At 44.7% G+C, this 16,020-nt stretch overlaps 1 protein-coding gene across 1 annotated transcript in view; it reads left to right on the top strand.

The window, feature by feature from the left end:
• Positions 1-16,020, top strand: part of camta1a (calmodulin binding transcription activator 1a) — a 292,114-nt gene that overhangs the window by 123,563 nt on the left and 152,531 nt on the right. Inside the window, 1 exon segment of the mRNA XM_079360272.1 lies at positions 5,361-5,428. Coding sequence (XP_079216398.1) covers positions 5,361-5,428 — 68 coding nt within the window.

Raw genomic sequence — 16,020 nt, 5'->3', positions numbered from 1 at the left:
CACTCTCCCAGGTCTCTCCTCCCCCTCTCACTTTCACTCCTTTCCCCTTGTCCTGAACGTCCATCTTTAAAGCAGATTCACTGCAGCCCGTTTTTGATCCTTGAAAAATCTCAAAGCCAAGCTGGAGGTTAAAACTTCCTTCTCTCTACCATCCCCAGCTTAAAAGAGTAATATGGCCATATGAGATTACATAGATACAGTGTGTGATACATTATTGCTAGTGCATTAAGAATTCATGAAGTATAAACAAAAAACCCCAATATGATTCAGCAGAGGTGCTTTTGCTTGCAGAATCGAACCGAAGCGCTCTTTTTTTTAATCACTGTACTTTCACACTTCCCCTCTTTTAAATGCATTTATCATTGTCAAGGGGAAAAAAAACTTAAAACTTTCCTCCTCCTCTCTCCTTTTTGATTATCCTTTCCCTTTTCAGTTACTCCCCCCAACCTCCTTCGTCTCCATCCCTTTCTTCAGGGACCAGTCTGTATCTCTTTTGTGTCTAATTGCATTTGAATTTTTTCCTGGTGTAATCTTGTGATAGCCCAGAGCTTCGGCAAACTCTTACCCCCCCACCCCACCCCACCCCACCCCCCTCCCCCTCCTCTCATATCCGCGCCAGTCCATTTGTGCCCGGTCCTGGGCAGGTTGGTTTCCTGGGCTGCCCTGGAGGAAATATCAGATGACCTGGCTCTCCACAGCAAAACCCAGGTCATCAGGGAGGGCTCCTCTCACAGTATCCCTCACTTGCCCCCCCCCTTCTTTCATCCACTTCCTGCTTTCAAGTGCAGGGCAAGGTCAAAGCTTTGAAGCTGTGTTCCCCAGACTTCACCACAAGGCAGACTGGAGGCGCTCTACTCTTTTTCTCTACCCAGACTCTGTCCCGTTCTTTTGCATCTTCCTGCTTTCTCATATTCATTTCATTAGCTCGAGCTTTTACTGCAATCAATACTGTTTCTAAAGTTAGATTTTCTAATAGAGCGATTCATTAGAGCCTTTTCATTAGTGACACTAGAGAACCACTATAACTGGAATAATACAGTAATGGACAAACACATGCTGTAATTGTGGAATACATCTTTTTGGGAGACGAAAAATGGTTTTAAAATGTCTGAGCGACCAAATAATGACTCAGTGATCTTATGTTTTTACATAATGTGTCTCGTAAATCATGGGCTTAAAAATCTAAGATTAAATTCGTAGACAATGATGTCAGCGTTGTTATTTAAATGTAGGCGTAGCACAGAAGGGATTTTGCTCCAGAGTCCTGTCCTCCCTCCCTCCCTCCCGTTCTCTGTCTTATTTTTCTGTCATGTCAAATGCGCTGTGGATGCAGAAGGAGGAGCGAGACATTATGGATGGTGTTTAGAGACAGGTGTCTGATGCGTCCTGAGATAATGCCAAAAGACTCCTATCTGTCCCTCTAATGGAACAGCGACAGTTGTTTCAAGTGATCAGGTCTGTCATCCAAATGCCGAAGCGTTAGTCCTCTCAACACCTCTATTTCCTCCCATAAATCAAAGTTGCCAGTGAGAGAGAGAATCAGACGGAGCAGCAAAACAATCTAGCCTCAGGTGATCCCGGGATAGTGAATCTACTCTGGGATAACTCCATCAAATACATGGCATCATGTTTGACTGAATTTTGAAAATCTAATGACTTTTTTTTTTTTTTTTTGTGATCAAGTCTACAAACAGTTTCTCCTGAGAATGTCAGAATAATTTGGAGATGATCAAAATATGGGACAAGTCAAGTGTTTTTATTTTCCAGGAGTTTCCTGCTCCCCCCCCCCACCTTCCTTGGTGCAAAGAATTGAAAAGGGATGAATATGTTAGTGTCATCTCCAATTTCAAATAGGTAGACATTTCAAAAGCTGATTCTCTCTGGAGAAAATGGTGTACCTCTGTAGTGAAAATATCATTTGAAAGGCGAGACAGTAAAAGCTAGTCATCTCAAAATGAAAATTTCCTCACGGTGGCTTTTCCTTTTCACCTCAGCGGTTATAAGAAAGGGGGAAGAAAATGAGAGTGAGTGAGAGTCAGATTGGAGAAGGTGTGTGAAGGCTTTGAAAAGAGAGAACTAAAGGGGAGAAACACACTGATGAGGAGCGGAGTGACACCTCCTGAAGAGCATGTTAATAACGTGCCAGGCTTGGACAGGTAACCGGTAATCAGACCCCTCTGATTGTGACAAGGCAGACAGGAAACACACACAAACACTCTCGGCCTCTCCATCTCCATCAGCCCCTGAAAACTGCAAGACTGCTCCGTCGTGTTCTGGGGCAGCCCCCTTTTGCTAACAGTGTGTCGCAGCTTTTATGGAGACAAAAGAAACAAATGAGATGGCTGGGTTACAACAAACAGCTCCGGGTTGTTCTCTCCCCTGTAAAATGAAAGGGCCCTTTTCTTTCTTTCTCTCTTTTTTTTTTTCCTGCAACCACCGTGTCAATTAGAGGAGGTGTTGCTCATACTCATTCTCTGGTTCACTGCCAGCTTGAGGTGATTGTTATTTATTTAGATCCAGCTTGGAAAGGGAGTTTAAGCCGTGCAGAAAACAGCTTTTACTGGAAGAGTGTATTTCAACAGTACCTGGAGATAAAACCCCAGGAAGGATCATGCCAGCGGGGAGGCTGAGGCATAAAGGAAGGAAGTAAAAACAGCCTCGCACGAGCCGGATTCTGATCTGTGAGGTGGGAACTGTGTAAAGAAAGCCTCTTCTAAACATTTCCCCCAGTGACTGAGAGAAGGCCAGAGGCACTGAGGTCAGCAGATAGAGTCCAGCGCCCATTGACAGCTGCTAGTTTGACTTTGATGCACCATCAGTGTTCGGCACAACTCTCCACCCACCCCTCCTCACTCTGCCCCTCTTGTGCTAACCACCGCAAGCGTGTTTGCTCAACCTGAACGCACGCTAGCCTCTCATTATGCCGCCCATGCAAACTTTGTCTCTTTTGCAGCTGTTTAATGGCTGCACGTCTGTTTTTGTTTGTTTCCTCACCATAAGATTATTGCACCTTTATGGTTGGTCGGGGGGTTGGAATAATCCCTGGCATCTGTTCGAAGAGGGAGGGGTGCGCCCAGAGCCAGAGGTAGAGGCATACTTCTTTTTTCCTTTTTTTCCTTTTTTTTTTAAGTACGAGACCATGCGGCCCCCTATTTTATCTCCTGCTACTGAGGATCAGGCTGGGGCTGGATTTTTAAAGAGAGTGATGGAGGGGCTGTGCGCTAACCGGCACAGAGGTCATTGAAGGAGCTTCCCCCTGCCGTTCCACTTCCCAAACTGTTTACTGATATCAGGGATTAATCCCACTGCTGTTTTGTTAGTCTAATTTACCCACAAATGTATGCACAGAAGTAACTTACAATGACCCTAGTTGTGAAAATCTATTTTTCCTCTTTCCCTTCTTTGTCGTGTTTTTCCCCCCTGTTATATTAAAGAGGTTACAACGGAAAGGAGCGAGCCCTCGCTCCTCTTGATAGCCTCATCCCCTTCTCCTAATTCAAGTCTCCATCTTGCCATGACTTCACTGCCTCTGGTCATTATGGCAAGAGAACAGGAAGTTAATCAACACAGCTTTATCTCCCAGCCTGCACCTGGAGGCGAGGGTGCCAGTCATGCTACCACCAAACCACTCTTTTGGGACCTCTGCCAGCCTGGGAAGCCCTCACAGGGCCATGCCCTGCAGCGGCCCTGTGGGCGGTCGCCAGTGTGCTCTGACTCTCTGCCAGGTCACACTTGTGACTTGTGGCCTTGATGAGCCAATAGCCTTTCTGGATAGGTTTAGTTAAGTGTGTCTGCATATGAAAAAAGGATGGTCATATAGAGTTGGGAAGAGAATAGTTACAACTTGCTTGTGCTGACTCATAAATCTAAAAAGAAAAAGAAAAAAAAGAAAGAAATTTGATAAATTTTAAATGAATACAATTTTTAAAATAAATTTTTGATAAAGTTGTCTGGTTTTGGACACAGAGATGACGTGACTCTCCCCACTAAAATCTAATGTGCAAACCCATAAACTTTGATTGGTTATCTTCTCAGTCAGAGATGGATTGTGTTCAAACCAATTTCATTGCATTTCATTATAGCACATTTTCTGTTTTTTTTTACAGACTCTTTTAGAGATGTATCTTGTTTTTAGGCCTTTAGAAATGCCTGTATGTTATTACTCTATTATTTTAAATGACAAATGTTTGATACCATCAATATAAGTGCTTAAAATGACTGAAGACAGAAATGATAAGTAAATTCCATCTGGGCATGTGTCTGCACAACTGCCCCAGTCGATCTACCCCAGTCACAAATTCTTGACACACCTATGAAGTTTTTTCCCCATACTGTACGTAACAGCATATATCCCCCAGAGGACAGTGTTGTAATCCTCAAACCTCTCAGACAAAACCAAACCATATTTGAACAACATGTTCCGACATCAAGGTTTGTTGACACTCTAACAAGAGGCAAAATGCACATCCTTAAAAAAAACTGAAGACATTTTTTTTGTAAAGATGACACCAGGTCTGTGTCGAGCTGGCTCTCTCTAACAGTCTGAGAAGCTGACAAATGTTCTTGCTGAAGAGTGAATTGCTGCCTGTCGCTGTTAATCATTAGGTTGTGTGCCAGCATCCAAAGTGCTTTTATTTCTGCCCATTAGTTTGGTGAGAAAATGGCTAGGTATGGTCTGGCGTGTTCCCCTCTTCAACTCAGACAAACACAGTAGGCAGGGTGAGCATGGGAAACATGAACGTATTTCAAGTATCTTTATTTCCAACAATGGCAGTTTGGGCTTATTGTGTGTCTATACGATATCTCTGTACACAACTAACTCCCAAGGATCTCCAGACTTTTTCTTAAGACACAGAACACAGGCATGTCAATATTGTGAGACTGGCGTGTAATTATTATTCAAAGGTTAAAGAGTGGATTGATCCAAAGAGGAGTGTCAAGGGCAGATCAAAGGGATTTGGGGGAGGATCGGACCAAAAATGTTAAAAGCCGCTCGCTCTCAAACACGGAGATGTCAATCTTCCTGAGAGCACCTTGATGTCCTCAGAGGAGAACTTGATCAAAGCGCTCGTAACAAAGATGGTCTCGGAAGATGATCTGACCTCAGCTGCATTCCGCTTCTGTCTTTCACTTTACTTTTTTTTTTTTTTTTTTTTTTTTACCAGTCCCCATTTACCTGGCTGAGCTCCCCCGCACGGCCCCTGTCTCCGTCTTTCCTGTGTTTGTGCTGCTGGTTAGACTGTCTGAATATCAATGAAGCAGTCTCAGCGATGTATTACAAACACAAGAGAACAGTGATTAAAGATGACATATCTAAGCCTCACTCCCTTCCTCTCTGCTCTCTCTTCTCTTTCTCACAGGAGATCGCAGCTTACTTGATAACATTTGAAAAGCATGAAGAATGGCTAACGACATCCCCTAAAACAAGGTAAGAAAATTACACTCCTGCCCTCTTTACAACAGAAGTTAAAATTCATAGCCATTAAATTATTACATCGAAGGAGCCTAAGTTTTTAGTTTTACATATTTTTTCCTTCAACACAACTTCCCTGATGCACAGCTTGCAGCCTCCCTTTGGTTCAGTGAAGGATGTTAAATATTACAGGCTGCTGATGGCTACTCAGAAAAGTTAGCAGATAAATTATAGAATATTAATATGAACTAATGATTGCCTTTTAGCAAGCTAATTAGCATAACATGCAACGGTGCTGTATCTGTTTTGAATGGTATGTTAATGTGTTCCCATTTGTCTGCACACCCACCATTCCGCTCATAACACTGTTGAAGCAGGGGCTGTTTGTTTTGGTCAAACGTGACACCCACATGTGGAACAAAATGCCAAAAGCTACTGAAATATTTGAAATAGAATACGGCTGACAGCGTTGCAGTTATTTCCTGTTGTTCATGCACACACACACATGGAGCCAAATTTGCATCTAAAGGGCACAATTTGACTAAATTTAAGAAGTACAGTTTAGTAACAACAAAAAAAAAGTTTGTGGAAGAATTGATTGTTGTGTTATCATGTTATATATGCCATATAAGTCATAAATAATGTGGCTTTGTGACAGCGTTATCCATCGTTCTGGATAATGTTTGAATAACTTAACTATTATGGTGCTTTCACTCTTCCGCTCTACAACCACATTTTCCGGGTGAGATGCATGTGTGAATGCCCACAGTATTTTTCTCACTGCTCCTCGGTTATTATTTAGAAAGTCTGTTGCATTGATATGAGAGCAGAAGTTCAAATTATAACTGTTCGTCCATCGCGTCTTGAGACCCCGCCCCATGTGGACAAGGGAACAAGCAAGTCAGAACATTTTTAGGCGCAGTCTGCCTGAAGCTTTCTTGACATTTTCAGGATGGCATATGTGGAAACGGCTTTAAAGTTGGACAGCTCTTGGAAAGACAACATATAGGTGACATTTCCAGCATGGTGACAGCTATCGATGAGACTCCAAAGCCTCCTGCAGTAACACATGGGTGGTGTAATATTCACAGTCAGTTCTTTTTATACCAAGTTCTCTTCATTTAAGTTTAAATTTTGTCATATTTGTAACTAGCTCACATCTAGATGCTAACATCTGTGAGCTGGACTGGCTATGATAGCATTTTAGCAATTCTCAGCCATGTGTAAATGGACCCTGTGCTCACTGACATCGAAGCCATTCGTCACGTTCCTCTCCCCAACCCATCTCTCTTGACTGCCTTGGAGGGACATGGATAATAGTTCTGCATCAAGACGCTGCCAATTAAAATAGGTTGTGTGGTGTAATTATGGAGCACACAGCTCAACCGTTTTTCTTTTTTTTTGTTATTTTCTTTTTAATAATCAAGACTGTCACCTGTCTCCAGCCTCTCCTCTTCAACTAAACAAAAATTAACCAATGTCATGCAAATCTCATCTGGGGCCTGCATGATTGGTAAAGAGACTCTGCATTTCCCCACCAGAACAGAAGTGCTACTTGGTTGTATATTAAAGGGATTCATTTGAATAACGATTTTCAAGGAGATCATTTTATTCCTGTTTTTATCATTGAATGATCATATTATATGTTTTGATAGAGCCTAAATTGTTTGAGTTCCAAGGCTCAAAACAGAATCCTGCTTTTCAAGCAATAATGTTTGGGGAACTTTTAGAGGACAGCCTAATTAGATGACATAGAGAAACACATGTAAAATGGGTATAAAAATTGAGCTATGAAATGTACTACAAAGGATCCAGTTATTTCCAGTTCAACCTAAAATAAATTTTTTAAAGCCGGGAGAAACTGTCGATCCAGTGACTTCTCTGGATTCTCATGACCACAGTCTGACACTCCTGGCTCTCTGTTTTGCTGTTGTCTCAGCTGCCAGTGTGTTCAAGGATTTCAACCCCATGTCATGTCACAGTGCAGGTGCTGATATCTCAACAAACGTGTCACAAGGGAGCAGCCCCTGGTGTGCACCTGCAGTTCAAGTGACACCACAACAACACATTCCATGTTACAGAGGAGTCCTCCCTGCAGGACAAGCTGTGTGCCTCCACTGTACGTGTGTGTTTCCGGGCAAGGAAGGAGGCTGTGAAGTGTTTGTGTTTTCCCTGATGTCAGTGAAAGGGTAGAGCTCAGTGATGGATGTCGAGGCCAGGAAAGGTTGTGGGGGAGTGAAAGGGTGTGCCATATATGTGTGATTGATGGAAGCTGATTGATGGCTGGCCTCTGTATGAAAGTCTTTCTTGCTCAAGGTCACGGGTGAGAGGCCAAATTTGGGACACCTGTGGTTAAGTGCTGCCATATCATTTGTCACCACACATCTTCGGTGTGCTTTTGGACGGCTGCGTGTGCATCTGATTGTGGGCGTGGGCTGTCTGCACGTCTGCGTGTGGGTTGACCCCTGTGGGGAATAGGCTAAGTAGGCTAATTCTGCCCCTGCCAGCGCCTGCAGACAGGGTCGGCGGGGCATGATGGGAGTCAGAGATAAGCAGCAGGGTCATACATGTGGAGGCGCTGTGCTGCATGGCTGCACCGCATGCATGAAACCACTCTGACACATGCAAGTCGTAAGCATGGGAGTGGGCCGCAGCAGGAGCACAAGGAGCTGACGCTATCTGTTTGACCAAGGTGACACGCAATGCAGGACATGCCCTGAATAGAGATGGCATCCTGTCAACACGAGGGAGATGAGATGAAGTGGACCAATTACATGCATACACACAGACGTATTTTACTGTGCTGGTGCTGCTGCACGTCCTCGGGGCTCATACAGTAAGCATACAGCCAGTGTTATCTTTTGTTTTGGTCTGTTTCTGTTTGTTTATCATTTCAAATCTGCACCGTGCCAGGGGGAAAGTGTTGGTATGCTGAGTGATTGATGTGCCTAGCTCTAGTAATACACATTCCCTTTCAGATAGGAAGTGCAACAGTGCTTAAAATCAATACCAGTGTTCTCCCACTGACTGCTTGAACAGCACTACAGCTAATTCAGGCCGCACCTGTCAGGGCCGGGGAAATCTTTCCCTACTCGGGCCTTACACTTTAATTTACACCCACAGCCTTGCTGGCTTCCATTTCCATTAAAGGGAGAGCCTGGCATTATGGCTTTAATGAAGGCCACGGCCGGGCTGTGATTTAAGATGGCCGTTACCCTGCACCTTCACTCCACAGGAGGGAACACACTTAAAGGGACAATTAGGATTTTCCTCTCTTGCAAGCCATTCTTTCCTTTTGGCTTTTTAAAGATGTGTCCATGTTGCTTCAGCGGATGGGATCTGAAGGTGCCTGTGGGAAGAGAGTGGGAAAAAAACCACGGGGAGGGCACAGGGACACTGTGGTACAAAATGTAGACAATAACATTTGATTTGACCTCATCATGGGCTTTACAATGTGCTCCTGTTGAGAGAAGACATTCACTCTCCGTCATAAATGACACAAATGTGTCCTTGCGGGGCTTTTTCAGAGGTGTTTGTGTGCTGACAGATGGAGAAACTATTGACTAGAGGGTGTCACAGATTGGTCAGCCCAAAGAGCTAATGGACACCTGTGTGTTATATAGCAATAGCTCGTTATCCTGAATACCCCCTAAATGGCACACGGTTTCATGAGTGGAGCAGTCACACATTAGGGTTCCTCTTCTCTGCTGTTCGTTTTATAGGGCTGGTTAACAGCGACACAAAAACACAAACGAGAAAGAGATGAGAGAGATTCTACGCCTGTCATCCACATAGCTCTGTGTTGAGTGTGTGTGTGTGTGTGTGTGTGTGTGTGTGTGTTTGTGAGGGGGGTGCTATCTTCTCTTGCATAACATATTCACATGCAGTAATTACTGTTTGAAAGTTGAAGCAGGAAGCTGTATCAGCTATTTGCTTCGTATTTCACCCAATTTGTACAAACACACACACACACACACACACGTTTACACGTGTGCTCAAATGACCACAGGACACAAGCACATACACGCGCATACACATTGTATATTGAAACTATCAAACAATAAGCACCAGTCCTTGGAGGGCCTGGCTATGACACTGAACCTTGCCGCCCCCACGTCCCAGCGCAATAGCCCTCTCTCCTCCTACATCCACAGCTACAGCAGAAGCAGCAGCTCTCCAAAATGAAACCGAGTCCCTTTAGACAGCTTCCAAAGACAATGCTTTTATTAAAACCTACAGCAGCGGCGCCACCCTAGAGGCACGGGCGCACCAACAACAGAGTTGAGCAGAACTGAAAGGCAGCCTGAAATCTACTAATGACTGTTTGTTTGCCATTGTGTATGGTGTTTGCTATTGTGTACAGAGTCTGGGACTTTGTGCAGATCTGTGTTAGATAGTGTGAGTGAGGGAGAAGTAGACGGGCTTGTGTTTACGCTTGTAACGCACTCTTGTGTATGCACATGACATGTCTGGTAAGCCAAGAGAGTGTGACTGAGCATGTGAAAAAAAACGAATTGTGAGTGAACATATGAAGGCTTTTATGAATGCATTGAGAAGGCGTGCGTGTGTGAAAGTATGTGGATGTGTGTCTTTGAATTAAAAATAGAGTACTTGTGCATAATACTGTAACTGTGTGACTATTTTATAAGGGTTTGTGTCTGGGTGAGTCTGCCACATTGAGTAAGACCTCGCGAGGCCTGTGTGTAAACTCTGTTTCTGTCACCTAGTCTGGCACATGGTGTGTGTGCGCGTGTGCGATTGTGTGTGTGTGAGAGGCGGCTGCATAAGAGGGAGGGGTTGGGGGTTGATGTGTAGGATGTGCCTGAGAAGGGCGTCTGATAGTGTTTGGTCCTAATGCTTTGTGGCACTCGTTGGCTGGCAGAGTTTCAGAGGAGAGTGGGAAAGGACAGGAACAGCAGGATAGAGAGACATGGGAGAAAAAAAGAGAGAGGGGAAAGCACAAAGAAAGAGAGAAACAAAGGCATAAAAAATAAAGAGGCATTAGATAAGATCACATTGAAAAGAAGACGGCAGGACAGCGCACTAAATCAAGTCAGAATTATGCAAAAAGCGAACATGTTAAGTAAATGTGGAGAGGCAGTTCGGTGAGGTCACATGGTGTGATCCCCTTCATCTATTTCCTGTGTTTGTCCTTCTCGTCTCTTCTCTTGTTTTTACCCCAACTCATCATGAGTTAAAGTTTAGTTTGCTCCATAGTGACACTTCTCCCCTGGCCATTCCGTTCTGTCGGCCCCTGAAGGACATTGTCCCATGCTGCTCCCCCCCCCCCCCCCCCAGCCAACAGGCCTGACAAGGACAGCTATGCCCACCTGGGGCCTTGTGGGCTGGGGTGAAATAAAGCCCACTGGGAGAAAGCAGAAAGGACAGGAGTGAGGTGAACTCAAGAGAGCATGAGGTAAGAGTGAATGAAGGAGAGAAAATGAAAAATGACCATCCAAGAAAGAGTGAATATGATGGAGCGAGGGCAGTTTAGAAAATGGAAACATGTCGATAAGAAACGGGAACGGACGAGATGGAGATGGGAGGGATAGTGATGGATGGGGGCGAGGAGGCGAAGGAGTGAGGGGGGGGAGAGGATATACGCAAACAGACGAAAGAGCAGGAGAAAGATGGAATAGAGGGGGATTGAGCTGACATAGAGCGAAGGAGAGAAAAAAAAGGAAAATAGAGTGGGTAAACAGTAGATAGAGATGGAGGGAGGTGAGCAATGGATTCAACTGACAGATAGAGAGAAGTCCTGTGGTTTTGGGGCATGGGAGGGAGAACTCAAACGGTCAATAGATTACAGCCAGCGCTGGGCCGAGCGCCTGGGCCTCAGACTCCGAGCCAACTTAATAGTGCCTCTTGTTTGTCTGTCCTCTAAAGTAATGCCCAAGCTGAGCCCAGGGAAGCAGCCTGAGCCTGAGGCTAGTGGAAATGGACAGGGGACTAGATATATGTTAGTTCTCATCCCAGCTGCTGTATATTACCCTGGCCAGCTTGCCCACCGGAGACTATTCAATAGAACATAGAACATCATCTAGCTTTATCGCCTTTATTCTCTCAACACAACTGCTGCTGAAGGCCAAGAGGGGCAAGATCAGTTCTAAGAAATAATCCTTCTTAATTGCGTGTCCCTTTTTTAGAGTAATAGAACATGAATAGTAGGGCATATGTTTACCTATGTGGGTGTAGCTTTTTTAAAAGAGCCCTGAAAAAGCTACTTTATTCGGTGATTCTAAGTCTAAGGAATGTTGTGCAGCACATATAGACCAAGCAGCATTACAAAGAAGCTAGCCTTGCTTGGTATGCCAATATGGGGGAGGAGGTGGAGGGGAGGAAGGAGTGCAGCCAGTGGCTGGCCACAGGAGAGAGGGGATAAATAAATAGAGGAGGAAGTTGATGTCAAGCAGGTGTTCAAGGAGAAAGTGTCAGCCAAGCGGGCCGAGATGGGGAGAAGTGCTGCCTCTGCAGCCTGATAATAAAGACTTAATTTAATTAGCGCTTCTGCACCGGTGAGCAGCGTACAGGCTGGCTGTCATGGAGCGGGCCACAGACACAGCAGAGAACACCCTCAGCCACCGAATCACAACGACGACCAACCCTGTGCCGACCCGGCACTCCAATGTGATCTCTGTCTCCCTGACTCGCTCTCTCTCTCTCTCTCTCTCTCTCTCTCTTTCTCTACACACACACACACACACACACACACACACACACACAGACACAAAGTAGAGTTAACGTATTATTCACACCTGAGTCACTGAAGTCCAGACACTAAACCTGCCTACACACTGCTCCTACACACACACAAATACAGACACTCTCCACACATGGACATGCTGCCTCATTCCTCATCTTCATCCCTCCCAAACTAAACTCTCTTCAGCTTCTCTCTCTTCAACTCCTTGATTTTCTATTTTCAACCCCCCTATGCTCTCCACTCCCCTCTCATAGCGTCCTCTTCCACCTCATCACACTGCTCTGCTGGTGCAGAGTGGCCGTGTGTTGGCAGGTACTTTGAGGATTGTGACTGCAAGTCCCTATTTTCAGCCCGTCACACCCCGGTGCCCAGTTGGGTGCTGTCCTGTAGGCATATGGTGTAGCGGATCCCGGATCCTGGGCCTTTAAAAAAGCTCTAGGGGGCATTTCAGTCGCAAACAGACGTTCTTCCTACGCATTTCCCCGTGCCATACCCTGGAATATGCTCCGCCACTCTGTGCTTTGGGTGTGGTCCGAGAACGTCTGTTCTGGACTGTTCACTTTACGCTCCCACGGGTGGTACAGTCGCACCAGGAAACAGTGCAGAGTTCTTTTGTAAGCACCCGCATATGTAGCAGAATGAAAGATGGGGGAAGGAAGAACAGGAAGTGGCAGAGGAACAAGAGGGGAAGGAGGCGGAGGAAGAGAAAGGACAGGGTACAAGGCCTCGGTGATACCATTTGCTGTTATGTAAAGAAAAGAGAGAAAATAGGTCCTGGATAACTGCCAGAGTGCTGAGTGAATCACCAGAAAAGAACAGGCACGACATGGGTGCACAAACACACCAACACACACTGGCACACATTCTGTCCCATTTCTTCGCCCCAGCTGAGCTTCACAGAACAGGAAGTACAATGGATCACGGTTGCCACGTGGCACTGTCCAATGTGTAAAAACGGCAAATGGTAGGAATGACCCCTGGCCTCTCCTCGTCATTTAGCAATCTAAAACGGATAGCAGCCTGGCTTGTGATATGCACACCGACCACCAGTGATCATAAATAAGGCCAATGCTGAAGTGTAGTTCCTTGAGTATCTGTTGAGGCTGACTGCAAAAGACAAGGAATCCCCTTTAGAGCCCTTATTATAAATGCCCCTTTTTACAGCAGAAAATACAGATGAACATGTTTATAGCCTGGTTGTAAACATGTTTACTCTCAATAGTTCATTTCTTTATTTGTCAAAACTGCACAGGGGCTGATTTGGTTTATAACTCCTCCGTTTTGATTCTCTAATGCAGGGGTGTCAAACTCCAGTCCTGGAGGGCCGGCTTCCTCAGACTGTTAGATGTCTCCCTGCTTTGGACGCAGCTGAATCCAATGAGTGACTCGTTATCAGGCTTCTGCAGAGCTTTAAACCAATGACAACACATTGGTTTAAAGCAGGTGTGTTAGAGCAGGGAGACATCTAAAAGTCTGAGGAAGCTGGCCAGCCTCGAGGACTGGAGTTTGACACCTGTGCTCTAATAGGTAAGAGTTAGCCATCAATTTCACAATGTGGGTGTGGCTGAGTTGACTGACAGGTGTGGAGTTTTTGCCAGGAGGTTTGAAGACTGCCTCAATTCCAGTCCGTCCGCCTGTTTCAAGATTAATATTACTAATACTAATATATTATTAGTTAGTTGAAGAGAAAGCATGTACAATAAGGCGACCGCCATCAACACAGCTCTTAAATATCCAGTGGGTGAAATCTCTGCCGATGTATTTTTTATACAAATGCATGCACTGGAAATCCCATACATTTAGTTAGTCTTAATCCTTCTTTTTATATCCGCCTTGACTTTTTTTTTTTGTCTTTTCCTTTCTTACCTTGACACACACAGAACGCTGCTCCCTAAAGATCTTTGGCTCACCAGGCATGAAACACTTTGGGTATTTCTATCCACCTCAGTCTTCAAGATAGTTAGCCTGTTGATTCTAATGAGACATCTTTATTACTGTAAATTTACTTTAGACACCCCAACCCCCCCACACCCCTGCCCACTTCCTCAGTCAGTTACTTTACCCCAGGCTAGACCCTTACTACTTAAAAGTGCTTCATTAAAGATTGGAGAGGATGGAGTGGGTGGCATGTGGAGGATAGCCGTATATTAATTTTGCATCAGTGAATTAATCAATTCAAATATAAGTCAATTGATAAATAATTCAGATCTTTTTTTGTCTCCTTTGAAAGAAGATTGCAGAAAGAAAGGTGTGAACCACTCCAGATTGGAGGATTAATATTAATGACTTCTATTAATTGCAGAGAAATAGCTATCAATCCAATACAGGTGGGATTTGGACTGTTTAAGACATTGGTACAATTCCCTGACACATGTTATTTTTCACGTCCTCTTTCTTTAAAAAAAACAAAAAAAAACGACTATAATCCAAATCGTGCAACCTTTTACGCATGATGCTACCCCTTATCTCATCGTAAGTAAAGATAGTCAACAAGCCAGTGCAAAAAGCGTGCCCTACATCTGCAACACACAACCGCCTCGCTGAATCTGACGTGTTTGTCAAACACTTTCTCAATTTGCTTCATTTTCTTCATTTTCTCAATTTTCATGGCAGCGCTTCATCTTTTTCTCTGTTTGCTGGAGGTAGGTGCTCAGGAGAATTATGGTGACAGGTCGGCCGAGATTTAAAGTAGTCCGACGCCTGACCCAAAGCAAAGCACTGGAGAATACATTAACATGATAGCGATATGATTATGTCGGAATAGACATGAAGGGTTTCAATTATTTACAGGTGATGTGCCCGTTGAATTGGCAATGAAGTGGCTCGTAAATTATCCCCTCTGTCTAATCAAGCCTCCAGCGGAATAATGGAGCAAGTACTGCCAAGAAGAGATCTTTCTCGCTCTCATTTTCTCTTTCTCTTCAGTGTTTTTGCTGGATGTATGTGGAAGTCGGGGTTGGCTACTTTCACTGCGGGATGATGACACTCTTCAAATGACATTGGTTGAAAGGCAAGAAATGTGCCAGAGAGCGCAGGTTTAAAAACCTCTCCACTTCATCACTGCTCAGTGCTTTACTGCGCTTTATGTCACCAGACAATGATCCAGTGACAGCCAAGCATCAGAATGTGCAGCACCAGCACCTAATGTGCGCCTTGGTTCTGTGCCTGAAAGAGAGAGAGAGAGGCTATGAGACAGACATTTAGACATATTGTGAGATAGAAAAGGGGAGAGAAAGAGAGAGAGAGAGAAAGAGAACACAGACAGAAAATTCAAGGGCTGCTGTAAAGGTTGGCATGGCTCCGCTCCAATGCAGCCTTCCCAGCAGTAGCTACACTGTTCAGACAAAACACAGCCAGCCACCAGTCGCTGGCTGCTTTCTGGCATCTTCTTCAGAGGCCTGTGGTGTGGGACTCTGCTCAGTTGACTGATGGCCTCTTTGATTAAAAGAAATCAAATGCCAAAGAGTTTAATAGCCTCTTTTAATGTGTCTCCAGTGAGTGTGTGTGATTTCTTGCATATCCTGCTGATATGCAGACCTGGCACGACTGATGCAACCTCCCATTAGTATCCCATGCGTTAGTACCAAGCCACCTGCCTGCATTCCTGTCTTAAATGGAAACTATCATATTAACCCCAGTGCTGTCTGAAGTTCCCAAACTATTGGAACAATCCAGCCTGTTTCTCTCCTAATATATTAAAAACAAATCGCTGATTGTCACGTAGAACCAAAATATTCGAACCTTCTTTTCTCCTTTCTGAGACGGTCCTGTTTGTTTGATGTGACAAGTCAGGTGATGTAGTATAAATCAGAGATTCCCAAACTTTGTCATGCAAAGGACCTCCATGGGATCTGGCCCCTGTATTAAAAAAAAACACTGGTATAAATAGTGTTAAAGTCTACTC

The sequence above is a fragment of the Symphodus melops genome (genome assembly GCF_947650265.1).
Source record: "Symphodus melops genome assembly, chromosome: 13".
NCBI lineage: Eukaryota > Metazoa > Chordata > Actinopteri > Labriformes > Labridae > Symphodus > Symphodus melops.
The sequence above is the reverse complement of the archived record's forward strand: the minus strand, read 5'-3'. Positions and strand labels throughout refer to the sequence as shown.